The 27,672-nt window shown below is 46.9% G+C and overlaps 2 protein-coding genes and 1 pseudogene across 4 annotated transcripts; 2 read left to right on the plus strand and 1 right to left on the minus strand.

Annotated features, from left to right (window-relative positions):
- Nucleotides 1-1,644: 1,644 nt before the first annotated feature.
- Nucleotides 1,645-27,641, minus strand: LOC149875174 (uncharacterized). Of its 3 annotated transcripts, none has more exons than XR_016439325.1 (3): nt 27,511-27,641; nt 26,868-27,076; nt 1,645-1,980 (listed from the first exon to the last, which is right to left on the minus strand). XR_016439325.1 is itself a non-coding variant. In XM_090028995.1 (3 exons), the coding sequence occupies exons 1-3, from the start codon at nt 27,603-27,605 to the stop codon at nt 25,896-25,898; spliced, it is 366 nt and encodes a 121-aa protein (XP_089885121.1). In that variant the 5' UTR covers nt 27,606-27,635; the 3' UTR covers nt 23,152-25,895. The 3 variants fall into 3 exon arrangements, 1 of the variants encoding a protein (XP_089885121.1); XM_090028995.1 differs by lacking the exon at nt 1,645-1,980 and adding an exon at nt 23,152-25,957 and having other exon boundaries at nt 27,511-27,635; XR_016439324.1 differs by lacking the exon at nt 1,645-1,980 and having other exon boundaries at nt 23,152-27,134; nt 27,511-27,628.
- On the plus strand, nt 2,184-3,020 carry LOC149875175 (uncharacterized). Its single transcript, XM_090031749.1, has one exon. It carries the CDS (start codon nt 2,313-2,315, stop codon nt 3,015-3,017), a length of 705 nt encoding a protein of 234 aa, XP_089887875.1. The 5' UTR covers nt 2,184-2,312; the 3' UTR covers nt 3,018-3,020.
- On the plus strand, nt 3,144-4,085 carry LOC149875176 (uncharacterized; annotated as a pseudogene).
- Nucleotides 27,642-27,672: the final 31 nt, after the last annotated feature.

A 27,672-nucleotide genomic window follows, 5' to 3' on the forward strand; every position in this document is an offset into this window, starting at 1 on the left:
TGGGTACAGAAAAGAAAGGTATATAATGGAAAACATTAGGCAACCTTAACTATAGGCATTGCTGCCAACTCTACCTTGTGGTGAAATACAGGTGTCGTTAAAGTAAATAAAAAACCTACTATTGAGTTCAGTGAGATCAGGATTTTACCACTCTATCCAAGAGAAAAAAGGATAAATAATTCTCTGAAGTATGATAGGGTCCTCCCCTTACAAATTACCTTTGAAACACAGTGGTGGAAAAAAACCTTACCATTTTATATAATGTAATATATGCATACACAGTTGTGTACACAGTGTGTATGTGCGCACGTGCCTGTGCGTGATTGCAAATATTTCCATACCTGCATCAATCTGAGTATATTCTGAGAGTTAAATAGCATATTTGGAAATACAGCCCTTGAGTGAAATTCTTTAACCATGTGGACAGCCATTTCAGATCACTTTTGAGAAGTGATATGGCTTTATTTAAATGGGGATCAGGCACCAATGCTTTTGAAAATCTCTCTATGCACCCATCTGCATCCAGATAACTTTAAAAATCTTGCAACAAGTCCCACTTCTTCCAGACCTCTGCGGACTTGGATGGTTACTAGGTGGTGGATTAAAAACTTGACCTATTCTTCCTAATTACTCATTGGTCCTTGTGATATCTTAGGTTATTTCATCTGATGACTGATCACAAAACATTTTTAAAAGACATATTCCTGTTCACATGTTCTTACCTGTCAGAAAATCTTTGATATCCTCTCCCCTTTGAGAGCCAACAAGGCATAATAAAAATACCTTTGTATTTCCTTTAGAGAAGGGGTACCCAGGCTATGGAGTGCATACCCCTGGGGTATTCACAAGACGTCTCAGGGGGGAGGGGGAGGGGAAGGGTACGCAGGAGAAATTGTATAAAGGTGGATTTAATTTTCATTATAATAATAGGCCTTTAAGAAGTTAAAATGTAAAACATATACTGGTAGGGGTACACATACAGCTGGTAAATCTGGAATGGGGTACGTAATAGGAAAAAGTTTGGGAACCTCTGCTTTAGAGGAAGGATGGTCTTTAGTGAAAGCATTGAATGAAGGATTGGGTTCAAAACTATAGCTTTGCTATAGTCTTTGTTTGACTTTGGGCAGATTGCTTAATTACACCTCAACTACAGAAAGAGATAATAATACTTCCTTTTTCTCATCTGTCTTCTCTCTGAACTAGTTAGATAGTGAGGTCTTTGGGGCAAGCAACTGCTTCTTACTATTTGTGCATAAGCGTTCTGATTTCTGACTTCTAGGTAGTAACACAGAGCAAATATAAAATAAATAAAAAAAACCTCTCCTATTTCAGCTTCTCTGAAAAGAGGCAACATGTACAAGAAATGACTTTCCAGACCCTCCCCCACAATTTAAAGCAAGTTTTTCTTCTTGGCATATATGTAGCAGTTGAAGCTTCCATTGCTACACAGAGGCATGTGAGCTCCCCCTCAGACTAGATGCTTTAATCCATCTCTCAACTTTATCCTATGATCTAAAGTAATAAGAAAAGGCTTCAATTGAATGTAACAGGAGTTAAACTAAGCTGTTACACAGTGTATGAATGCTGGCATTATGCCTAATGCTCTTTAGGGTATTGGAGTTCTAACATAAAGTGAATCTATTTTGGCATTCAGCCTAATACGCTTATAAGACATTGAGAAGCATTAGTGGACCTTTGAACATGTGGATCTTGTTTTGTACTTCACTCCAGTTAGAGTGCTGCAAGCACAAAGTTTAACACCCAGCCCCTCCCACAAGCTTAGAAAAGACACGAAAAACAGCATACCAGTCTGACGTCAGGGGGAGTGGGGGAGGAGAAGGGGGAAGTCTTTAAAAGCCGAGCCGAGTCTGCACCACAGTAGAAGCCATTTTCGGACCCAGCAGATCGGTCCCTTCTGCCGCGGTCTGGCCAACCGCATCAGCGCTTCTCTGCCACCGACTGTCCCGGCGTACCCCTTCCCTGCGCACCGACCCGATTTGCGAACCGAACCGCAAGTAGAGAGAAAGAGAGAGAGTCGTTAATTTGTTTTGTAAACAAAACGTGTTTAATCAAGCTGCTGTACCTACGCACCTTGTTCATCGGCGTGTAAGTAAACAAATAAAAGTTTTCTTGATTACAATTTACAAACTCGTGCTCTGTTCTGCAATCAGGAGGCTCCGTGATCGGCAAACAGAGGAAAACCCCTCCCTCCCTTAAAGGCAGAACAAACCACCTTAGTGTGCCTCAGGTCCTGACCCTGCAGAGTGCACAACATGGCATCACGAACAGGTTGCTAGAAGGGAGCAGAGAACATGGAGGGGACACTGGTGAACCTCTGCCCCTGGCAGGAGGGCTCACGCTCAATTACTGATTCTGATGAACTCTGGGCTCACATCATGTACCATCAGAGTGGGGGAGAAGAACAAAATAACACAACAAGCCAGAAGAACAAAATAACCGGCTACCTCTCCCTGAAATTGCCGGAGGGAAAAGAGTGGGCAGTAACCTTAAGCCCTGCAGCATTTGGGTGTATCATGCAGTTGCCCACGGTCATTTACCGACCACAAGAGACGACTGCAACATTAAGTCTGAGCAAAGTAAAAGCGACAAGGACCGTCAACCCCACCCCGGCTCTGGAGTTCACCTGCTGTATTTGGCATGTTAAGGAAGGCGGTGAACCAACCCCGCCCAACAAGTTCACTTGCCCGGGATTAGAAGAAGGGTTCCAAGAGCACGAGTTACTAACACAGTGCCGTGAAAGTTTAGAATCAGACGGCCGCACAGCCACAAAATGGTCGGGGCCAAAATGGTATAAGGGGAAGATAATCAATGTGTTGTTCCGCACGGTGTCCATCCTGCTACGCGAGAACAACGACCTCACATCCCAATTAAAAACAATAGCACAGGTGGCTACTGAACAAGCCATGGGGCCAGCGCCCAAAGATGGCAGCAGCAGCGTGATAGTGCCAAAACCTGAACATGGCGGGAATGGGGAAGCCACTCCCACCAACACATGAACTGCCCATGGCGCCGACCGCATCACCCGTTACGTAGAAGAGGGAGGAGTTACCACTGAAACTGAAAAGAAAAGTGAAAGTCTTTACCCAACCCTTCTTCCCAGAGGACCTGGGCCGTCACCACCCATGACTGCTTACCCCGTCGCTCTAGTTAAGCAAGTGGCCGACAGGCAGGGTGTGACCCGTACCACCACCACATACCGCACCCTCACCCAAGCGGAGATGCAGGAATTACACAAGATGTCAAAGATTAAATCCAAAGAAACATTAATGATTTGGCTGGGTCATCTCATCGTAGAATATGGGTCAGAGCAACTAGATTTAGATGAGTCCTCCTACCTAACCCATCAAGTTTCATTGAGTGGAGGACACGTTACTGATCTAACAGCCATAATGAATAATGTACATTGGAACATCCCACTTCCATCCCTCATCGTGGGACAAGTTGATCATAAATCCCATCTATGGCATGCAGGACGCCCGGTCAACCCTACTGCCGAACAACTTTTGCTGAGCATCATAGGGACGTCATATTGTACTTGGAATCCCAGAGTGCACCAACTGGGATTAACCGCAGCTCAGCGAAATGAACCATGGCCTCATCGGTTCCTAAGAAATCCGGGAGCTGTACCAACAGCCATCAAGGCAATAGAAGCCTGCATAGAAGTTTACGGAGGAGACCAGGCCATCACCCTCCACCTCCTTTTAGCCCCATTAGTCGGCCAGCCCGCAGGAAACATCCTAAGCCAACTCCCACGACTCCAGGCACTCTCGAGGCCTACACCCACCACCCAAGCACACCCTGCTGCCACCCCGGACACAGGGAACTGGAGTGTAATGATGGCCGATACCCCAGCCCAAGGCAACAATAGTCAACGGACGAAGCCTCGGGGGGCACTTCACAAGCGGGCCAACTGGTTCCAGAGAACTCCATGAGAACGGGTCATGTTCGGATTTCTCCTTGCGAAATCCGGACTCAACAAGTCGCAGCTCCAAGCACTCGGGGATGCTGGACAAGAGAAACTGGCCGAGACATTAGGATTCCGAGACAAGGCAAAAAATGAGTAGCCGCCGCCGGTCACCCCAGCGGCAATGAAGATCAACGACCCTATTGCAGCATCAATGTACGACACCCAGATAGTCAAAGACAACCAATTACAGTGCGATTCCTGTTAGATACTGGAGCCCAAGTTAATGTTATACAGTCGACTGTCCCTCATATACTAACCTCTGGAAAAATCCTCATACAAGGCCTTAACTCAGTCGATCAAGCGCAGCGAGTCAAATTATTTCCAAGCCACTACCCAAAAGGCCTGACAGCAGTATTTTGGACAATCAACTTACTTGGAATCCTGGGAATATGAGCCCTGCAACTGAAAGAACAAGTTCTTCAGGCACTACCCATTTAAGTGTCGCAGATACACATGCCCAAACTTACCCACTTAGGTCGTTGGCGTTACAAACCAATTCCAACAAAAGAAACCTATAGAGCCGCTCTAGAAATACTACTTCAATGCCTCCTAGATGAGGGTAAGATACAACAGATGACAACAAACACATACCTGTCAGCAGGATGGGGAATACCAAAACTGGGGAAAAAAACAGCAGTCTGTCTTGTCATTGATTATAGAGAAGTCAATAAAAGGTGCCACACCTTGGCCCAACCCCAGTCCAAAACCCTGCCACAAATTGTCCACAAAATGTCACGAGTACAAGCCAAGAATTGGGTGGGCTGTACGACGAACCTAAAGGATATGTTTTTCTCGATCCCCATCAACAACGAAAAAGGCCTCCTCAAAATGTGTATTGAGGGAAGCTTGTATAAATGGAATGTGTGTCCCCAGGGTTATAGCAACTCTCCAGCTCTAGCGTGTTCTGAAATGAACGCTACTGTCTGTCGGTTTATGACGAAGGCAGGAGAGGAAGATCAAGATGTAAAGGTCTGGACTATTATGGGCTTCGATCGAAATAAGGTCAAACAAAAGTCCAACCAATTAGTCACTCATTTACAACAAGAAGGGTGGACAATTAACAACAAGAAGTCAAACCTTGAACCAACAACATGCATTCAGTTTCTGGGTACCACCTTCAATGGATCAACCCGCCAAGGGACGGCACATGATCTTCCCAACCAGCGGAACTGGAAGACTCACCTACCCCAGACACTCCAGGACTTCCAAACCCTACTAAGCCAACTAGTATGGCTTCGCTTCTACATACCCTCTCAGCACTTGCCAGCCTTAGCCAGGATACAAACTCAACTGCGAAATAAACAGCAGAAGAAACACCCTTGGACACCTTGGGACACAGAAAAGCTATCAGACCTACTCACAGCAACACTAGAAACCTACCTTTGAAGCCTATAATCTTTGTGAACCAATACACATTATAGCGGGATACACCAGCACACATGTTTATGCGACCGCAAAAAACACCGAAGGAGAATTGATCTTTAATACGCACAAGACACTCCAGACTTGCCAATTCCACTATGGGATTATAGGGAAAGCACTACTCGCTTCTTTTCAATTAGCACAACCCCTACACCAAGGACAAGGGTCAGTCACCCTGCCAGGAGGAACGCTATTACCACTTCTAGACCCGAGCCGGCCAGACCCTACTTTCGGAGGAGAAGTGTCCACATGGAGCACTTTAGTACTCAAACACCACTACTGTTGGCACAACTGGAGCCACCAAAATTTCCCGCCCCCACCAGAAGAAATACTGCAGAGAGTAACCCTTTATGGAACGACTCAAGCAGCGTGGATGGCATCTGATGGTACATCCAAAGATGGGGGAGCCTTTGGACTTTACTGCAGACCCTGCCATAAACTTGATCTACGTCATGCAGAGTCTGGCAACTCTCCACAACTATGTGAGTTATGAGGATTTGCCCTTATGTTACAACACTGTCTCAATGATCACGATAACACTTCACCTGTTCCAGTTATGGCCATCTACTCCCAATACATTTACTGAATAGTAACAGGAACAGCTGATCCCTCTGAGTACATAGACCTGTGGGAAGATATTTTTGCAACACTTGAAAGATTTAAAAAACCACCACTAATTAAACACACTAAATTCCACCAACCTGAGACAGACCCCGTTCACGAAGTCATCGACAAGATGCTCTAAAACCCACTTCGCACAGACACCGTCTACGCTACATCCACAACACACTCTGAACCATATATCAGATGGCTACATGAACACTGGGGTCACCCAGGAACCAAGGCCACATACGATCGCTGGCAACACACAGGAGGTAGTCAAGAACACGGTCCACGACGCCTCTGGAGACAAGTGGTGATGGGATGCGAACAATGTGCAAAAGAAAAAGCACACCCCCACAAAGCAGAACAAGGTGCTCATGACCCAAAATACTTTGCGCCAAGGAAGGTTTGGCAGGTCGACTTCATGGGACCCCTGCCCGGAGCAAAGGGGGCAACCAAGGGACTTGTCACTGTCGATCTAGGAACCCAGCAAATTGCAGTACTACCCCTTCGTAAGACCCGCAGCAGCGATGTAACTAAAGCCCTCACAAAAATCTTTGCATTTTGGCAGACCCCGAAAATAATCCGCTCTGATGGAGGACCGCCATTCACCAGAAAAACGATATCACCTTTTGCCACATTACACAATATCGCCTGGCACCATCACCTCCCGTACCACCCTCAGTCCAATGGAGTCATAGAACACGCCATCGGGTTAATAAAAGAACGAATACGAGTCAAAGGGAATGGAACCTACAGAAACTGGACCGAACACCTAAGCAAAGCTGTTCTCAATCTAAGCATTGGAAAGGCCCTATGGGAACCATGAAACACAGAAACACCTCTCCAATGGACTCCAAAATTTCAACCTGGAGAACTTGTCTGGATTGCAGTGCCACATCCTACACAGAAACACCCACAAGTGTCTCAAGGAGAAATAATACGAAAAGGAGACCATCTGAACACCTATATAGTCGACATAAAAGACTCTAATAGCCACCTGTTAGCTCACCACAACTGGCTCTCCAGGCGCTCAAAACAGTTAGAGTGTTAACCTGTCCTGAACTCGGTTACTGTTCTCCCTTTTCTTATGTTATTTCCAGGTTCACCTTCGCCAACGTGAGACTACTCTTCACCCTACTCTCGCTTGCCACCCTGCCGGTGATGAAATGCGCAAACCCGAATCCCACCGCTGACAACCCCTCCGTACTGACAACACAGTTCTGCACCTACTGTCGCTGTGGGCCGATGCTTTGGGAAACGGCGGGATGGGAGAAGGCCTGACTGCATGCCTCAAGATACCTTTGTAGGTTACAGACCCCATCTTGATCCCGTACCTTAAAGTTTTCAATGTTTCAGATTGGTTTTCCCAGGTCTCAAAGGGTTCGGTGACCTCGATCAATACCTCCGTACCCCTAGAGAGTGGAGGTTCTATCTTTTAAGATTATAGCTGGCCTCCCAATTGTTCCCTTGCCAACCTTTCTAACACCACAATGCCCCCACACGAAGCCTGTTTTGAGAGAGAAGCCTCTCATGCTTGCTCTGCCATCCCCTGGGGAATAAACCCACAAGGCGTCGACTGGTCTCACCCTGACATGTCGCTCGCCTGGGACCCCCACTCTATTACCCCACCCTGGTACCTCTCACTTACACCCAGCAGTGCCAAATCCAAATCTGAGGTCACCCTTTCCCCCCTTACCAAGCCCACACCTTTGGTCCACTGGAAAGCTTCCTTGGCCATTAACCTAACTCACCAAGGGCCCCTCGGAAATAACTCCTGGTTCAGGTTTTATTACCCGGTGTTGCAAGCAGCGTTAATCAGTGCCACCTGCCACAATGTCACCTTCCCCTTCTGACAGTCTGGCCTGCCGGAACAAGCCTCCGAACTTTTCAAGTTTAGCGGTACATGTTCGGAATTGGCCACACCAGCACCATTTGGCCTCGTCTGGGCATGTACTGATGGCCAACTGTATACTGTTTTACCTGCCACACTATCGGGTCTCCAATGCTTTTTAGGCTCTGTCTCCTTTTGCCCCCCCTTAAAAGCTTCTACCACTCATCCCATGAGTCCACTCCTCCACCGACGCATTCACTCCATTAATCCCACGTGGAGTTCACTTACATATGGCAAAAAGGTAGGCCAGGGTTTAAGTTGGGCCTTTGAAGGTTTCTTTGTTTGGGGCTTGAGCATAGCAAAAGCCCACGTGGCTATCACCCAGCTGGCGGAACAAGTCGAGCTCCTTGCCAACCATACCGCAAGCGGCCTTGACTTACTCGACCAACAATTACAGGCGACATCCCAAATGACCATGCAGAACTGCCTCGCCTTAGACGCTATGCTCATCCAACATGGAGGCCTTTGTCAATACTTAAACCTGTCCTGTGACATGTGTTGCATTGCCATCCCTAACGTTTCCCTCCTCCTTCAAAACCAGATCACCAAGTTCTGCCAGATCGCCAAAGACATTAATGCTATCTCTGGCGTTGGCCAAGGATGGTTGTCGAGCGTGTTTAAGTGGTTGGGCTGGGATGCCTCATCATGGCTGTTAAACTTATTCACCCCGCTGTTATCCCTCTTATTTCTGATTGTCGTTGTGACATCTTGTGCCTGTTGTGTTTTTCAGTTTTTAAACAAAAGTTAATAACGCTATCCGCTTTTGTGTACACCAGCTTGCCAGCACAAGATCCGGAATCTGTAGAAAGCCGAAGTGAGATGTAACTTTGTGCTGTATGGCAAGGGGGCATGTTTTGTACTTCACTCCAGTTAGAGTGCCACAAGCACAAAATTTAACACCCAGCCCCTCTCACAAGCTTAGAAAAGGCACGAAAAACAGCATACCAGTCTGACGTCAGGGGGAGTGGGGGAGGAGAAGGGGGAAGTCTTTAAAAGCCGTGCCGAGTCTGCACCACAGTAGAAGCCATTTTCGGACCCAGCAGATCAGTCCCTTCTGCCACGGTCTGGCCAACCGCATCGGCGCTTCTCCGCCACCAACTGTCCCAGCGTACCCCTTCCCTGCGCACCGACCCGATTTGCGAACCGAACCACGAGTAGAGAGAAAGAGAGAGATTCGTTAATTTGTTTTGTAAACAAAACGTGTTTAATCAAGCTGCTGTACCTACGCATCTCGTTCATCGGCGTGTAAGTAAACAAAATAAGTTTTCCTGATTACAATTTACAAACTCGTGCCCTGTTCTGCAATCAGGAGGCTCGGTGATCTGCAAACAGAGGAAAACCCCTCCCTCCCTTAAAGGCAGAATGAACCACCTTGGTGTGCCTCAGGTCCTGACCCTGCAGAGTGCACAACAGATCTGTAAGTGTCTTTAATATTTTTACTCTATTCTATTTTTACTTTACTCTTTAAATATTGTAAATATGTTTATTTTTACTCAATAAACTTTGAGGAAAATAAAGTTTCTGCCTAATTTGACTTTGTGAGAATTTCAAAAAGAACTCACAAGGACAGCCTATTTCTGCTGGCATAACTTCACATTACATTGATTATGCACTAAAAAAAGTGCATTTTGCCTGAGGAACAGTTATATATCAAAATTCAACATGGCATTAAAACTTATTGGATAATTCTATTTTTTTTACAAATTTCATAAAACGTTTTACTAGGTTGCATTTCTTTTTGCAGATTTTTAAAAATTTGGGCATCCTATCAACATAACCAGATTTGAGTTCAGCTGGGGTAATGTGCAGAGTGTACCTATAATAAGTTAGTCATATCATGTCACTTTTAATCTTCTTCAGCTTTCAGAAATTAGGCATGATCAGATAGGGTTATTTCTTGAGTGAAGAACCCTTAGGAAAACTCAAGTACTGAAGGACATACTGATTTATGACTTGTTTCATAAGAATAGTGCTAACTTCATAGTGCTGGTGAAATTTCAGTTTTAGCAGCCAAATTCTTACTAAATAGCACCCTACTGTCTACCCTAACTACTATGTAGTGTTATGTACAGTGCTATGTACAGTGTCAAGTGAACTTACCAAAGGATAAATTCTGTCTGTGCATATGCATACATGTAAATATGGTGAACTAAGAACGCAAGCAGTAGTGAATACCATGTGTGGTTACAGACTGAATCTTATAAAACTACCGTATTTCCTCAAATCCAAGACAATGTTTGAGGAGGGGGGCAGATGGCTGTGGTGGCTCCTGCACTGGCTCCAGCCCTGACCTGGGCTTGGAGTCAGAGGTGCAGCCACTGCCCTACCGCTCCCCACCTGCCCCTGTGATCTCCATACCCACCCCCCTGCCCAATGCCTCTCCCTCTTCTCCATGCTGCCTCTACACATCCCCCCCCAACATACACACACACACACACACACACACACACACACACACACACACTGCTTGCCTAACCTCTCCACATCCCCGTCCCACCCCACCCTGATGCTTACTCTGAGTCACAGCGTTGGGTCTGGTTCCACCCTGGGGCACAGAACATACGCTGGCTCCAGTCCCTGCCCAGCTATGTCTTTGTGGTTTCAGCAGCAGCTAGAGCCAGGACCAGAGCTACTGCTGCCACAGATGCTGTTACTTCCTGACTGAGTGGAGGCAGCGCCAGCATATGCTCAAGCACAAGAGAGAACAGACACAGGGTGGGGGGCAGGTGGCATAGGCACTGCAAATGGGGGCAAGTGCCAGTGAGCATGGGCACAGCACGGAGCAGGGAACAGGCAGCTATAGGGGCAAATGGTGGTGAGGGGGCAATGGCAAAAGGAAAGGTGCTGGTCAGGGCAGAGAGTTGGGGTCAGGTTGCTTGAATCCCCATCACCTGCAATTCCTACCACTATTCTCCCCTTTCCAGTGGTGGTAAGGACAAATTTAAGACAGCCGTGCAACAATTAGATTTTATACATGGAAACTTATAATACATTTATAATTTTTCCATACAAAGAATCTAATTATTGGGGGGTCATCTTAAATTTGAAGTTGTCTTGGATTTGGATAAATATAGTATGTTACCATGTGGTAGCAATTGGGCACTGTTGTGATGGATGCATACAGTGTAGGATATGCAGAATCAGAGTACAAAGGTTCATGGCAGAGGCAAGACAGGAGCAAGGCACTAGGTTCTGGGGTAGAAGAAGGATGGGAGCAAGGCACAGGCAAGGCAGTGCGGTCCCAAGTCACAAGGCTACAAACACTGCTGCCAGAACAAGACCCCAGGGTAGGTAAGAGGGTTTTTATAGCCAGTGCCATAGCAAGTGGGGGGCAAGCGGGATGACTGCCCTGGGCACTGAAGCGAAGGGGCACCAACAGGAGCTGCCCAGTTGGGGCAGGGTGCAGGATGGAGCTGTGAGAAGCTCATTTAGGGAGCTGTGGGGATGGGGGAAGGATGGCTTCCGCCTCTGCACACACTCCCAGGCAAGAATGGTGGGGCATGTGCCCCTGGATCTGTGCATGGGACAAGAGCGGGCTGCCACTGCGGGCTTTGTCCCAGGCAGCAAACTTTATTGGTATGGCACTGTTTATAGCACTCTGTAACAGAAAGCTGGGGACTCTCAATTACTTTGAGAGTAGAAGCCCAGAGAGGGAACACTGCAGGACAGGTAGGGTGCAGCTCCTACAGGTTGCTATAGTAACTGGGAAATTAAATCAATTACCAGACATCTGCAGGCAGCCCAGGGTAGTCTTCTGACCTGAAGGGGCCAGGGCCCTGGGAGGCATATAAGCCCAGAGCCTGAGCTAGAAAGGAAGTCTAACCCTGCAAGCCACAGGGGTATGAGCTCCTGGTCAGGAAAGCTATCAAGGAATGCTGAAGAAATCAAGAAACTGCTGTGCAGCCTTGGATCATCAGTGAGGCTCTGGGAACTCACCTGGGTGACCACCTTTTCAAATTGGAAAGCCTTACCTGCAGGGAGCTGCTCTCCAGGCTGCCTGGCTGTTTCCTTGGCATGTGCATATATGTGGGTGCACATGTGCCTGTGCACATACACATAGCACCTCCTGTGTCCTACTTCCACCAGCTCTTTGCAGCCTGTGAGGAGAAACCCAGATCCCTGCACAACGCTGCAAATCTGGGACAAATGCTTGTCTTAGCCGCCTGCGGATGGTTTAGATTGAGATTGTGGTCAGGGGTAGAAAGGTAAGAAAGATTTATTGACTTAAGAAAAACACAGCTATGTATAGTAACAAGACAAACAATGACAGACAAAAGCAATTCACGTCGGCAACTTATTGGCAGTCCCTCTGATGCCTGATACACAGCAAGCTTCTCTTTCACAAAGTTCAGTGAGGTCAGGCATCCCTGAACAACGCTGTCCAAAGGGTACTGGGAAGGACCCTGGAATGCAGTTCTTGGGCTCTTCGAGGTCTATGGGCTTACTGGTCCAGGCAACAGCTAATTAATCCTTTTCACAGAGCTATATTTTCCTTCTGAATGGTTTTTAAATATTCTAGCTAATTTATAGTTTCTGAAGGACACTGATAACGTGCGACCACTTAGATTCCTTTTTCCTCAATTGTCCTTAGACTAATAGCAGTACAAGCCTTGCATTCTTTTGATAGGGTAATTTTAACTGCGCCACAGGGCCTTACTACTTCTAGGCTTTGCTAAATTTACTAGGCCTTACTTTATACAAGGCCTTACTATATCTTAAACTATAATTAGGCTTTAGCAACAACTTATAGCTTAATATCAAAAGAAATACAGAAAAACACTTGGTCTAATCTTCATAGAGCCTTCAGCAAGCACCTTTATCATACAGACATACCTTTCAGCTGCCACACTCCACTCCTTGTTTGCTGAAGCACTATGATAGTTACAATTGAGATGCTAAAGCCACATGCGCTACATTGGGAAATGGGGAGGGATTTATACATTTAACTTGCATAGCATGAATAGATTTATGACAACAACGGTTGAAACACTATTTAGCGGTTGTCATTAGGGCAATGCAGAATACTATGATGGTCAAGATGGTTAGCCACGTAGTTGAGGTGACACTTGGTGACACATGAATAGCACAGATTACATTATATTATTTACATGGCTCGGGCACGTTGACAGCCAGGCTGATGATTTGCCCACCCTCTTGAGCAAGGAGAGCTAATTGAGTGCCTTGCCGAGCTTTTGCCTTAAGGCTTTGTAGTTTATTTTTCACGTTATTCTAGTTTTTTAACTGTGGCATGTTTACATCTGATACCCATGAAGTGGGTATCATAAAGTTGAGAGATATAGTCTTAGAGGAGATTTCTGACTATTTCAGGGCAATAGTACAGTTATTTAACTGCAGTAGAGCTACGGCTTTATTTTTAGCTTTTAAGCAACATGAATTGCACAAAGTCCAGGTGGTACCATTTTCATGCAGCAAATGACCTGGTCTTTTCTAACAAACACGTTGTCTTATTGTTACACATGACACATTAGGTAACTCATATACGTAGGTCATGTTAGGTGGGCTGAGAGGCCAGCCTCTTTATAGGGTCTTTAATTTAATTAAGGTGCTATTAATTTGAACCAAGGAGGTCTGTGTCACATACCGAGGGCCATTGGGGGGTAACTATTTTTCATATGGAGAATTGCAAATTCTAGTCCCAAAAGCATTTTCCTCCTAGCCCCTTGTTTAGCAAATAAGCAGTGGTCTAGTTTTCCTCTTTTACCCCTTGTACCAGGAATTAATATTTTTCTTTATCACAGCCTTACCAAGTGGTAACCCAGGTATTTTGATAGGGGTATTTCTTTTTAAACGTTGCAGGCAATTTATGATGCTCTAAGCCAGGGGGCTATTTTCTATTTTGAACGTTGTTTATTACCTGGGAAAAATGCATATTCAGTGATAACTGGACTTGCGTACAAGCAGTACTCCAAGTCTGCTTTTTGTCTGCTTTAAAAGCAGTGTTCATTATGACTTGGGCAAGATGGGCTGTTTTTAATTTTACATTAGTAATTAGCAATTTGTCAGTGTGCTTTAACATTTTTCCTTCAAGCATGCTTCCTCTAGTGAGCAGCCCTACCGCCTGTCAGAGATTGGCTATTCCTTCAGTGTTTTTTTGGGATTTATCCAAGTTTTTTACATTCATAGCTGAGTTAAGTTCGTTCTAAAGATAACTTGGAGTATCTCTTTGTTTGTGGGACTTAGGTGCACTTATGAAACGGAAAATGACTGGCCATTCCCATCTAAGCAACCCTTCAGCTACCCAGGCTCCTGCTGAATAGTTTGGAAAAGTAGCTCGGATATACCTTTGTTTTGGTTTGAACAATACTTGGGCAGTGAACAACGAAGAATTTAGGAGGGTTGGGATTTTAACTTGTGACTTCCACCAGGGTGTGGAGTTATACACAGACAGTGTTGGGGCCTCTCGTGGGGGAACGGCCAAAGATAGTAGTGAACATCCCGTTTTTTTACAAGTCACATTTATCTTTCCTTCTCAGAGAGCCTGTAGTCATGCTTCACCTCCCAGAAAGCGAAAGAGCTTCAACTGTTGCTCATGGGGACGATGCTGTATTGGGTTAATGAAATGGCATTGTCCTGGCAGAATCATAGCACTGATTTGCTTTAGGAATTCTACTGGTATGAAAGGATGAGGATAAGTGGTGGAGACTTGTGGATACAGCCTCCTTCTGGTTGTATTAAAGTGGGAACCATTCCACCACGCCTCTGTGTAGGTATGATTCATAAACTATGTAGTAACTTTGTTCTAACTTGTAATGCACTCTTCCACCTGATGAGTCTCACACCACCGCTGGAGAGTGTGATTAGCCATAGGAGTGGGAGGGGGCAGATTTTCCCATAAACGCAATGGCTTGAGAGGCTGAACAGATGCAGAATGCACTATTGGGGACACAAACTTAAGGGTGTTGAGCTCAACAGGGTTTTCCTCAGGAAGTATGTAACAGATGAACCCAAGATAATAACTTGTGCCACAAGTGCATTGACAGTTACTACCTTGCCAGTCAACTATCTTGTTTTTTCTGCTTAGAGACGAGGATTTCACTTGCTCCAGGGTGGCAGGTTTCTTCCAGTATGGATACTGCAGCTGGACTACGTGAAGGCCATCTGAGTGCGTTTCCGGGGGATGCTCTTCAGGGCTATTCCTTAAGGTCTTCAGGAGCAAGTTTATTAATATTTGGGTAATAAGAAGGATAGTCGACATGCCCTACCCAGGAAACACAATAAGGCATTAATAAAAAGAGTACATTTATAACAGTCCACCACTTCATGGTGCCAGTTGATTCAGACCACTGACAGAGCAGGACTCATCTTCAGTGGCAGGCTTAATTAGGAATGGTAATGGCTGCAGTTGTGGACAGATTTAACCTGTAGGAACAAGACAGCAAGGAGTTTGGCTCCCGTTAGGCGAATTTGATTTAAATACTCATTATGTATTATGCATATTTTTGCCTGATAATGTCTCTTTTTATTTATTTCCCTGAGGATGTTTACTATTACTTGATTTTCTGCTTGGAGCTTTCCCAGGTCACTAGCCCAGGTCGCTCTACTGCCGGTTCGTGGGGACTACCCAATCCAAAGGTTTGCTGCATGGGGCTACCTCCCAGATGGGGTCGGTTATTGGCTTAATTGATAGCTTGATCCAGGTGCAAGTCCCAGTTTTTAAGAGCCGGGCCAGCAGCCAACCACAAATTGCATTTGAGGATGCCATTGGCTCACTCTACTAATCTGTTAGACTGCGGATGGTATGGGATATGATAGGTTTGGCAAACATGCTATGTTTGGTAGTTCAGTCATATACAAGATGGTTGAGGAAATGCAGGCTATTATTACTTCGTATTTTTATAGGTGGTGGGTACACAGCTAGCAATGTTTTTAGTGCTGCACAAGTGTCCTGGGCTGTAGCTCTCGCTGAGGCACAGGCAAACATCACTCTTGTGGCAACTTCTACAGATACAAACACATATTGTCGCTTTTGGGAAGTCCAAGGGAGGGGGCTTATGAAATTACATTGCCATACCTGCCATGCTACTTTTCTTTTGCGTAATGACAACAGGACACTTGGCAGGATTTTAGTTGCATTTTTACCTCATGGCAAGTGATGCATGCATTGACTATTTCTTGTGCTTTTTTTTAGGTATATGAATGCCCCAAGATGTGGCCAGGCGGGCAGTTTCATTCATGTTGTCGATGTAGCCATTCTGAGGCTTGTTCCCCAGGTTTACAGTGGGAGGAGGAATTGGGTAACGATGGACTAGCCACTTTATTTTTTTCTTCCACATACAAGGTTTCTGCGCTCTCCTCTCTTGTTAGCTGATCAACTTGCCTATTCCACTTTGCCTCTGGGCTTTTTCCTGCTTTTTTTCCATATGCTGCACTCACACGTTGGCTTGCAGAGGAAGCTTATCTTGGGCTAATTCTTATAACGCTTTCTACTCTTCATGGCTTCAAATGTCTTGTTCTTGCCTTTTAAAGTTCTCTTTATGCCACAGGGGTAGCCATTTAGTATATTCTTTTACTACCATCCAGGAGTTGCTATAAATATAGATGGGCCTTTTAGGACGTGGACTTTCTGTTAATTCTTACATAGGTACGCTGAGCATTGCTTGGAGCTCAATATACTGCGCGCTTTTTTCGAGGCCTTGTGATACTACTTGCTTGCTATCTTGAATTCTCAAGGCAGCTGCTCTCCAGGCACGACCTCGAATGGACCTATTTGTGAACCAGACTTCAACACTAGCCGAGGTTTCTATTTCAGGTGAGAAAGGAGGTGCTTCTTTGATGGGCGAAGGTTCACTGCAGCTAGTTTGATCAGGATAAACATTAATTGTACTTTCTGTGACTCTTTCGAATAACGCAGGGCATTCCTTTGGGGTTACTCGTTGGACTTGGCTCAGAATGTAATAAATCCACCTTTGGACAGTGGTGTTTTGGGCTCTTCCCCCAGGTGGTAGCTGGTGGTCTAACAGAGCCATTTCGAGAATAGGTATAGGAGTAGTGATAACTCTTTGGGGGTTGGGCCAACCGGACTCTCTAGGCCACGTGATCAGGCGGGGTAGAAGTTGGCGGCCCCGCAGGTGCCTGGGACAATGTCGACAGTTCTGCCCTCAGGGCAGAAAATCCCTTCAGTGGCCCTGCTGGTGGTGCTGATGGCTCTGCTTTTTTGCTGCAGTGTTTAGCCCACAGCCCTTGCAAAACATTGGTGGTCACTCCATCAATTTGCACTTTATTAAAACCGACAGCTAACAAGTTCTTCCACAATTTTGCTCACGGGGTTTTGGGCCAGTCTTCTCCAGCTTTTCCCAACAATTCGGGGGATCGGGGGGTTGTTTTTCGCTGAGGCCACCACCATAGCCTTGGCAGCTTTTGTCGGCTTAGCCAGCCCTGGCTTCTACAAAATGCGTAGAAGCTGCACTAATTGCTGAATCACATCTCTTACTGGGTGATCTACCGCCTCTGGCTCCAAGGCCAACAAGGCTGAGGTACGCTCTGTTGGTGCTCATCCGCAAAGCCTCCTCCACAACGATGCTGTCATGACTTCTGCATCTGGCGTGAGAGTCCAAACCACTGCACAAATGATTTCAGTTAGTGCCAATTGATACAAGCAATGGACAGCCTCCTCTAAATTGACCCATGCTCGAGGAGCAGGACTAAGCTCTTCTTCCATATTACTATAACTGGCTGCAGTGGCTTGAAACACAGCAGAAAGCAAAGTAAAATTTTCATCACCTCCTGCAAACTGATTTAAATGGGCCTCAGGGCGCAGAATGATTTCATAGATTTCATAGACATTAGGGCTGGAAGGGACCTCGGGAGATCATCGAGTCCAGCCCCCTGCCCAAAGGGAAGGAAGTCAGCTGGGGTCATAGGATCCCAGCAAGATAAGCATCCGATTTACTTTGGGCTGCTTCAGCTTTACTCACTGAAATTACAGAAGCTCCTTCACTATACATTCGAAATAGCCAGTCTATCACTGGTTCTCCTGGCTTGGACTGATGCTGTTCTTGTATATGTCTTATTTCTGCTTGGGTAAATGAATGTAGCTCTGTTTGGGGATTCCCTTCTCATGGCCCTGAATGGGGTACTACCATGGGGAAGACCTGGCTAGGTTCCTACAGCACAGGGACATACGGGGGTGGTTCAACACCAGGCTTGTCATTAGTCTCCTCCTCTGCATCTTCCCAGAGCTCAACTTCCGGTCTCTTGTCCATAAAGACACTGCCTGATCTTGTGGAAGGACGGCTGCACATCCTGTGCTAACTGCGCGCTCTTCTCAAGGGAAGCGTCCACGCATGCAATCATAATTTTTCCCTCCCTCCTCTCTAAAGTCTCCAAACGGCTCTGAGTGGGCCATGACACCTCACACGCCATGCTGTTGAAATCTCTAAAATCTTCTAACTCCTTACTCAGCTGGGTGACCTGTTCCCGGAGCTGGGTGACTTCTTCAGCTCCTAACCACAGGCATGTGGCTAGCAGCCACAACAGGCACCCCTTCCTGGATTTACCCCAGGCAGCAGCAGCAAACCTAGCCCAATGATTGGGTAGTTCCCAGGTCAATCCAGGCAGGTCTCAATCTATCCTTATTCCACCTGGGATTCTCCATCCCCATCACCTCCTTAAGTGAAGCCACTAACGGAGCCCATGCAATTCCCTCCATTCCGACCTTTCTTTCCGGACCAGAGCCTCTCAATCCTGTTAGTGATGCCAATTTATGTCTCAGCTGCCTGTGGAGGGTTGAGATTGATTGAGAGTGTGGTCAGGGGTAGAAAGGTAAGAAAGATTTATTGACTTAACAAAAACACAACTATGTATAGTAACAAGACAAACAATGACAGACAAAAGCAATTCACGTCGGCAACTTATTGGCAGTCCCTCTGATGCCTGATACACAGCAAGCTTCTCTTTCACAAAGTTCAGCAAGGTCAGGCGTCCCCGAGCAACAATGTCCGAGGGGTACCGGGAAGGACCCTGGAATGCAGTTCTTGGGCTCCTCAAGGTCCACGGGCTCACTGATCCAGGAAACAGCTAACTAATCCTTTTTACAGAGCTGCATCTTCCTTCTGAATGGTTTCCAAATATTCCAGCTAATTTATAGCTTCTGAAGGACACTGATAACATACAACCACTTAGATTCCTTTTTCTTCAACTGTCCTTAGACTGGCTAATAGCAGTACAAGCCTTGCATTCTTTTGATAAGGTAATTTTAACTGCGCCACAGGGCCTTACTACTTCTAGGCTTTGCTAAATTTACTAGGCCTTACTTTATACAAGGCCTCACTACATCTTAAACTATAATTAGGCTTTTAGCAACAACATATAGCTTAATATCTAAACAAATACAGAAAAACACTTGGTCTAATCTTCATAGAGCCTTCATCAAGCACTTTTATCACACAGACATACTTTTCAGCTGCCACAATGCTCTCCTAGAGTCATGCAGCCCAGGGCCAGGACTTCATGAACCCATTTCAAACCCATAATTACATCAAGGCATGGAAGGAAAGACAGAAGGAAGGGCACCCTAGAGACAGAGTGGGGCATGGTTGTGGAGCCACCAGGGGTGCCACGGCCACCCCTCACACCCCATGCCACATCCTCCCAATTAAAGGCTTGTGCCCGCCATTGGTTCCCCTGGGTCACATCGTCCTTCATGGGATGGCTCAGGCCAGGCTGTTGGTGGTGCTGCAACTTAGGCCTTTGCCCATAAGCACAAAGAAGACATGGATGTAAGCCCCAAGGGACTCGACAATAGTAACAGCAGATAGGAAGGAGTTTGCTGCAAGATTAGACATCCTCTGCACCTTTCCCAAGCCTGGGGTCTGACTCTACAATTTATTAATATATAGGCATAGAGGGATTTGCTTTGCATTTTACAGTGTTTGAGGATTAGGGAGGATTTTACTGTGTGAATTACTATGTCTATATGGATGGGAGAAGATTTTGCAGTGTTTTTTATATATAGTCCGTGGGTATGGAGAATACACAGTCCTTGTTTACAGTTTTAGGAAATATTACAGTGTATTACACTCTTGTGCTTTTCTCTAAATAAGGGGTGTTGATTTGCTGGCGAGCATATTTTGAACTGTGTTTATGCCCCTCAATTTATGCCCTGCTGAGAAACAGAATGTTGTATTGTCAGGGAATATGCAAGAAGCAACATTTGTTCAGTAATATCTTTTACTGGACAAACTACCACATATAGCCAGGATGGAGCCTTTTCTGATAAATGTCTCACAAATGTCAGAAATGACCACTGAAATATCATAGATTTATAGATTCATAGATGTAGGGTCAGAAGGGACCTAAGTAGATCATCAGGTCTGACCTCCTCCCCTGGGCAGGCGAGAATACTGGGCTCATATGACCCTAGCAATCAAGCCTCCTCTTAAAGATCCCCAAGGTAGGAGCCAGCACCACTTCCCTTGGAAGTTGGTTCCAGATCCTAGCTGCCCTGACTGTGAAATAGTGTCTTCTAATGTCCAGCCTGAACCTACTCTCAAACAACTTATGGCTGTTATTCGTTGTTACTCTGGGAGGTGCATGGGTGAACAGGATACCCTCCAGCATAACTACTACTCCCCACAGCTTGGTGTCATCCAGACTTACTGAGGGTGCACACTATGCCATCTTCCAGGTCATTCCTGACCCCCATTCCCCGCTGGTCCCCACTGGTAAGTTTGTAGTTGGCCACCTCTTGTGAAGGCTGAACAGGGTCAGATCCCGTAGCCTCTCTTCATAGGGTCTGCCCCACTGTCCCTGGATCATGTAAGTGGCCCTCCGCTGGACCCTCTCGATGCTGGCCACATCTCTCCTAAAGTGCAGCACCCAGAACTGGACACAATACTCTAACTGTGGCCTGACCATTGCTGTATAGAGGGGGAGCATCACCACCTTGGCACTGCTTGTGATGCATCTGCAGATGCATGACAAGGTGCGGTTGGCCTTACTGACTGTGTCCTCACATTGGCAGCCCATGTTCATTTTGGAATCGATAATGACACCAAGATGTCTTTCTGCCATTGTGCTTTTGAGAAGGGAGTTCCCCAGCTATAGGTATGCTGCTGGTTCTTACTGCCCAAGTGCAGTACCCTGCACTTGTCAGTATTGAATCCCATCCTATTCTCATTTGCCCACCCCTGTAACCTGTCCAGGTCCAGCTGTATCCTGTCCTTCCCTTCTAGTGTGCCCACCTCACCCCAGATCTTGGTGTCATCAGCAAATTTGAACAGGGTGCTTTTCACCCCCTCATCCAAGTCACTAATAAAGAGATTAAACAGTGCGGAGCCCAAGGACCAAGCCCTGGGGACCACACTGCCCACATCCCTCCAGGTCGAACATGACCCACCCACCACGACTCTCTGGGTGCAGTCCCTCAGCCAATTTGCAACCGATCGTATCGCATGATTGTGTAGGCATCAATGCCACAGTCACCTAGCTTTTTAATGAGAATGAGATGGGAGACAGTGTCAAAGGCCTTCCTGAAGTCCAGAAAGACTACATCAGGTTGATCCCCCACTACAGTATCCTCATCTTAGTAGATGGTTGGGCAAGTTCTTTTTGTAGTGGGGGACCCAAAACTGAACACAGTACTCCAAATGTGGCCTCTCTGGTACTGAATAGAGGGGAATAATTACTTCCCTTGACCAACTGGCAATACACCTATGAATGCAGCCCAGAATGCTGTTAGCCTTCTCAGCAACAAGGGCACACTGCTTGCCCATATACAGCTTATTGCCCACTGTGATCCCCAGGTCCTTTTCTGCAGAGCTGCTGCCCAGCCAGTCAGCCCTTACCCTGTACTTGTGCATGGGATTGTTCCATCCTATGTGCAGGATTTGGCACTTGTCCTTGTTGAACCTCATGAGATTCCTTTTGGTCCAATCCTCCAACTTGTCTAAATCACCCTGAATCCTAGCTTTACCTTCCAGCATAACTACTACTCCCTGCAGCTTGGTGTCATCTGCAGACTTACTAAGGATGCACTCTATGCCATCTTCCAGGTCATTCCTGACCCCTGACCTTTGCCCCCAGAAGTCCCTCCTCTTGCCCCCAGAAGTACTCTTTTTGGAAGGGTGTTTGCCATCTTGAAACCAGAAACCCCCCCCCAAATTATATACTAAAAATCAATCCACAATACTTTTGTTTTATTTTTAAAACTTTTTTTTTCCTGATTTGCGTTTATTTGCATTGAATGTACAGAGGTGATTGCATAACAGCTCAAAATGAAATCTTAATCTTGTATATTGCAGGGGATTGGGGGGTATAGGTGGGGTTATGGGGTTTGTGGGGGGATATGGGTGTGTGTGTGTGTGTGTGTGTGTATGAATGTGTGTGTATATGTGGGGAGGGTGTTGGGGTATGTGTGGATGTGGGTGGGTGGGTATGGGGAGTTTGTGGGGATGTGTGTGTGTATGTGTGTGTGTGTGTGTATGTGTGTGTGGGTATGGGGTTTGTGGGAGCTGTGGAGTGTGTGGAGGGGGAAGGTGGCTTGGGATGTGTGTGTGCATGTATGGTGGTGTGTGTGTGGTTGTGGGGTTTGTGGGAGAGGGCTTTAGGGTATGGTGGGATGTGCATAGGAGCCCCCTGCACATGCCTTCCAGTCAGCACCCATTCCCACCCCACAACACCCAAGAGCCCACATACCCTGTGGCACCTTCTCACCACCGCCAACTGTGCAAAGTCCCAGCCCTGCCCCATGCCTACTCCAAACCACCTAGCTGCCAACCCCACTCACTGCTATGCACACACACCCCACCACACATGCACATACACATACACATCCCAAGCCACCCTCCCCCTCCACATACTCCACAGCTCCCACAAACCCCATACCCACACACACACATCCCCACAAACTCCCCATACCCACCCACCCACATCCACACATACCCCAACACCCTCCCCACACATACACACACATTCACACACACACACACCCCCATACCCCCCACAAACCCCATAACCCCACCTATACCCTCCAATCCCCTGCAATATACAAGATTAAGATTTCATTTTGAGCTGTTATGCAATCACCTCTATACATTCAATGCAAATAGGCGCAAATCAGGAAAAAAAAAAGTTTTAAAAATAAAACAAAAGTATTGTGGATTGATTTTTAGTATATAATTTGGGTTTTTTTCTGGTTTCAAGATGGCAAACACCCTTCCAAAAAGAGTACTTCTGGGGACAAGAGGAGGGACTTCTGGGGGCAAAGGTCAGGGGTCAGGAATGACCTGGAAGATGGCGTAGAGTGCACCCTTAGTAGGTCTTTTCCAAGTGGTAGCTCCTACCCTCTTATTACTGGTATACCTACTTTCTGGCAGCTAGCTCTCTAGCAGCTACATTGCTTCCTAGTGGCCAGGCCCCCAACAGCAACTGTAGGATCCCACTGTCTCTCACCCCATTCTCATTAATAAATTGAGCGACTGCGGCATTGATGCCTACACAGTTGGATGGGTCAAAAAGTGGCTGTCCTGGAACTGGTTGCTTCAAAGCAAGCAGTTAAGAGGCAGACATTTAGGTAGCCCAGGAGCAGAAGTTACAGGCGGGTCATCAGGCCAAAATGGAACCCCTTGAGAGCAGCTAGAGAGCCACCTGACAGGATGGAGTGGGGCTTTGGAGGTACATAAGGCCAGCATCAGAGACCAGGCATTCAGTCTGGCCCTGCAGGCAGCAGAGCTTCTGAGCAAGATAGCTGTAGGACAGGGACTGACTGTGCATCCAAGCTGTCCCCCAAAACTTCAAAGATAAGAGCTATGGGGTCTTATAACTTATGGGGAAATTATGACCCAGTCAGGGGGAAAGTTTTTGTTATGTCAGTGGACTGTTGTCTATGGTCTGATTAAGAAACATAGGACCTGATTGTGGCTACAGGGGAGATGTGGAGGTCGGGCAGGGGTGCCTGGTTAGGGATTTGGAAGTAAGGAGCCTAGCCTGGAGTCAGGGACCTAGAGGGCAGTGCAGGCTGAGGCTAGGCAAGCCAAGACCAGTAGGAGCAGCCCAGCCTGGGGTCAGGGATCCAAAAGGCTGGGGCTTAGGATAGGAGTATAGCAACTTTGCAAGGGCCAGGATCCCAGAGAGCAGAGGGCTGAGGCCAAACCAGGCTTAAGCTGAGAAGGCCAAAGCCTGAGGAGGCATTAGGGCCATGGGGCTCAGAGAAAAGAGCCTTGCCAGGGCCAGAGGACCAGCAGGCTGACTGGAGTGTGAGAGACAGGCCAGAGGGCCCAGTGGACAACATAAAGTACCAACTGCAAGGCATGGGCATGGCTACAAGAGTAGAAGAGGCCACAAATAGCCCTTAGGGCAACTGGTGCCCTGAGGCACTGATGGGCCCAGGAGGGCCCTGACTTAGGGCTTGAAGGGCAGGATGAGGGTCAGCTGCATATGGGAGGGACTGCTAGCCAAAATAGGCTAGGGCATGCTCTGAGACCCAAGACAGCCTCCTTTTTTCAGTGAAATAATTCCATCAAGATGTGCAGATGAGAGAACAAAGGAGGATACCCAAGGAGCAGAAGTGGGGAGGCAGGAATTGTATGACCAACCAAGAGGTGCCACAGCCACCCCTGGGGCCTGATCCTGCCACAAGAACAAACACCTGAGATATGTTAGGGCCCTACTACACATTCAAATTAAAACCGGATAGGAACGAGCAACAAAATCGTTACACACTTTAAAGCATTAACTTTATAGCTAGATCACCATTTTTCTTGTGTAATAGTTACTTTGCACATGTGGGTGGTCTAAATTTATTACATGATTAACCAGTCAATTGAATAATATACGTAATGGGTAGCAAGGGCCTTAGTCTTAACACATTACTAGACATTACTTAACACATTACTAGCAAGCATTCTAGATACCCTAGTAATGAGGACAATATAAGAACCTACATAAAATAGAATAGGAGCATTTCCAGAACTGGTATCACTCATGATTAAAGGATATACCACTTCTACATCCTATCCATTGATGATGCAGCTAATTAATACAATAATTAGCATAAAGGTATTTTTATATCTAATCATACAAGAAACAGGTGTGAATGTTCAATGTTCTGCCTCAAAAACAGGGACACCTTGCTTTGGTGCAGGCAGTTGAATCAAACTAGCACTCTTCTCTGTAGCATTGCCCAATGAATACAGACCCACAAAGTAGAAGGCTACTTACTTACTGATGTTACTCACTTTGCCTCAGGGAGGAATTGAGGCTTACTCCTAATCAATAGATGCATCTCCAGCAAAACCAAGGAGGTGATTCTTCCGTGCTACTCAGCACTGGTGAGACAGCAGCTGGAGTACTGCCTCCAGTTCTGGGCACCACACTTTAACAAGGATGTGGACAGGCTTGAGAGTGTCCAAAGAAGAGCCATCCATATGATCAGGTTCTTAAAAGGCAAGTCATACAAGATATGGCTAAGGGATCTGGGACTCTTTAGCCTGAGAAAAAGAAGGCTGATGGGACCTGGTAGCAGCTTTCCACTACATTAGGGAGGCACATCAACGGCTCAGTGAGCAACTGTTTGCTAGGGCAGCCGAGGGGAAAACCAGGAGTAATGGCCACAAACTCCTGGAAGATCAATTCAGGCTGAACATTAGGAACAACTTTTTCACAGTCAGGGTGTCCAGCCTGTGGAATAAGCTCCCTTCAGAGGTGGTGCAATCACCTACCTTGGAAATCTTCAAGAGGAGACTAGACAGTCACCTTGCTGAGATCATCTGACCCCCAGTTATCTTTCCTGCTTGTAATGTCCCTTCCAGCCTTACAATGTATGAATTTTTGAATCTATGAATAAACAACAGGCCCAAGTGACCAACTGTGAGGCTTCAACCAAAGGAGGCTGCAGTGACAGTGAACTCTTTGACATGTGTTTCTCCTTCTACAAGGAGAACATTAGAACATTTGCTTTGCTTGGATTCAGTACATGGGTTTTACACAGCTTTAGTATCTGGAGCTGGTATGCTTCACACACTGGCCATCTTAGAAGTAGTGGTGTTGCTTTGGGCTCTTTGCTGGCTCTTGAAGAAGTAGTTGTGGGTTACCTGTAACACAGTAGGCAATGCCCCCACTTACAACAACCCTTTTGCCACGCACTGGGAAAGCTGTCTAGAGTGTCACAGGGAGGCTTGCTGCCTTGCAGGCTTCACACCCTAAAGCCAGTGCAGCTTGAAAGCCCAGGATCCCCCTTTTCTGAAGAGGATGAAGCCTGCGATCAGGACTGGCCATGGCCAGAATAGCACTGGGCCTGGTGCACACAGAAGGGCAAACCCTGACGCCCAGCCCTTCCCCTGTGCCCAGCATTGCCAGGTCTTAATTATGAAATAATTGTGTGCCCGCTGGGCTTTGCTCACTCCTGAGGGCGCCGCCCTTCGGATGTCGGTCCCGCCCCGAGACTCTTGAGGGCAAAACGGATGTTCTTTCACTGCGTCACTGCCCCGCTCTCGCCTGCCACGTCTTGATGTATTGTCAATGGGGGGGGAGTCATCTGACAAGTTCTCGTTGGCTGGGTCCACCCGACAGATGTAAACAGGGCTCCAACCACCCCTGCACCCCAGCCTTACACCACCTTCTGGAGCTGGCCCTGAGAAGGGGGCACATGACTCCTCTTGCTCCTCTGCCACCTTCCTTTACCCCTTTTCCCTATACTCAAAGGGTCAAGCCTCTATAGTTATGGATCTGGCTCCAGATCCTCAGCCCTTAGAACCTATGCTTTCTAATGGGCTCGGGCATCCGCGGTCCCAACGGCGACCCCGCCCCGATCTGGCTCCTCCTTATGGATCCTTGTCACCCTACCACGCCCTGAGTGCACCTGGCTCCGGCGGGTCCTCTGCAGTGACTCCCTTTCACCGCAATCCAGTCCAGGTGCCTCCTGTCTGCTGCTGACTCCCAGACGCTGCTGCCGGCTCCTCCCGCTCTGGCTCCTCAACCTTCCCCGGACGCGCGGGGCCTCACCTTTTTCTTCCTCCGTCGGCAGATTTCCCTCTTTGGGGCCATCTGCCCCTTCTGTTGCAGCCGCCGCCACTTTTATCTTCGCCGGCCAGCGTTCGACGCTGACGTCACTGGCCGTCCGCAGCTGTATAAAGAGCCGGCTCACGAGCCGCGCAGGTTTTCCTGGGACGTCGACTCCTGCTGCCGGTGAGTTCTTGTTGTCACCCCGACCCCTGGGACATATTGTATTGGAAGCTCAAAATTATCCGATTTGCTGAAAACTATCCTACACTGAAAAAATATGCAAATAAGTATGCAAATAAATCATTTTATTTACTATATATTTCTCAATGTAACGCACCAGTGAATGAGTGAGCACTGCTGACAGCAAACCCAAAAGTCAGTTAAGACTCGCTGAGGGTTACTTGGGTTTTGCATATGCTGAATCAATTAGCTGCCTCAAAAATTATTGTACGTTTTGGGGTGTACGTAATAGCTGTGTTGGTCTGAAACAAGAAGACATACAAAAAACTAGAACTCTTGGTTCCAAAATGATACCTTTTATTAGACCAACTGGGAAATCGCAAGAAAACTGTCCTTTTCACTTCTATTATTATTGATTGTCCATGGTACAGCACAATCATTGGTACAGAGCATTATCCTTTACCTAACAACGCTGCTTGTCTTCACGTTCCCTTGGGCTCGCCATAATGTTAAGCGCTCCCTTCTGCAAACTGAGGGCAAAGGGCAGAGTAAGACCATAGGCTTCACTCCGTCACGGCGCGTGCTCTCATGCCCTCAAACTGCGAACCCTGGCGTCCCGCCCTCC

The sequence above is a fragment of the Crocodylus siamensis genome, chromosome 1, assembly GCF_052110815.1.
Source record: "Crocodylus siamensis isolate JL-2025a chromosome 1, ASM5211081v1, whole genome shotgun sequence".
Lineage (NCBI taxonomy): Eukaryota > Metazoa > Chordata > Crocodylia > Crocodylidae > Crocodylus > Crocodylus siamensis.

What these genes read in the sequence shown, in the direction of transcription:
- LOC149875175 (XM_090031749.1), top strand. Translation starts at nt 2,313, where the DNA reads ATGGAGGGGACACTGGTGAACCTCTGCCCCTGGCAGGAGGGCTCACGC.
- LOC149875174 (XM_090028995.1), bottom strand. Translation starts at nt 27,605, where the DNA reads ATGGTCTTACTCTGCCCTTTGCCCTCAGTTTGCAGAAGGGAGCGCTTA. An exon ending in AAGACAAGCAGCGTTGTTAG is followed by an intron (nt 27,077 to 27,510) that starts GTAAAGGATAAT and finishes AATATGTCCCAG; the next exon opens with GGGTCGGGGTGACAACAAGA. An exon ending in GCCGACGGAGGAAGAAAAAG is followed by an intron (nt 25,958 to 26,867) that starts GTGAGGCCCCGC and finishes ACTGTGTTACAG; the next exon opens with GTAACCCACAACTACTTCTT.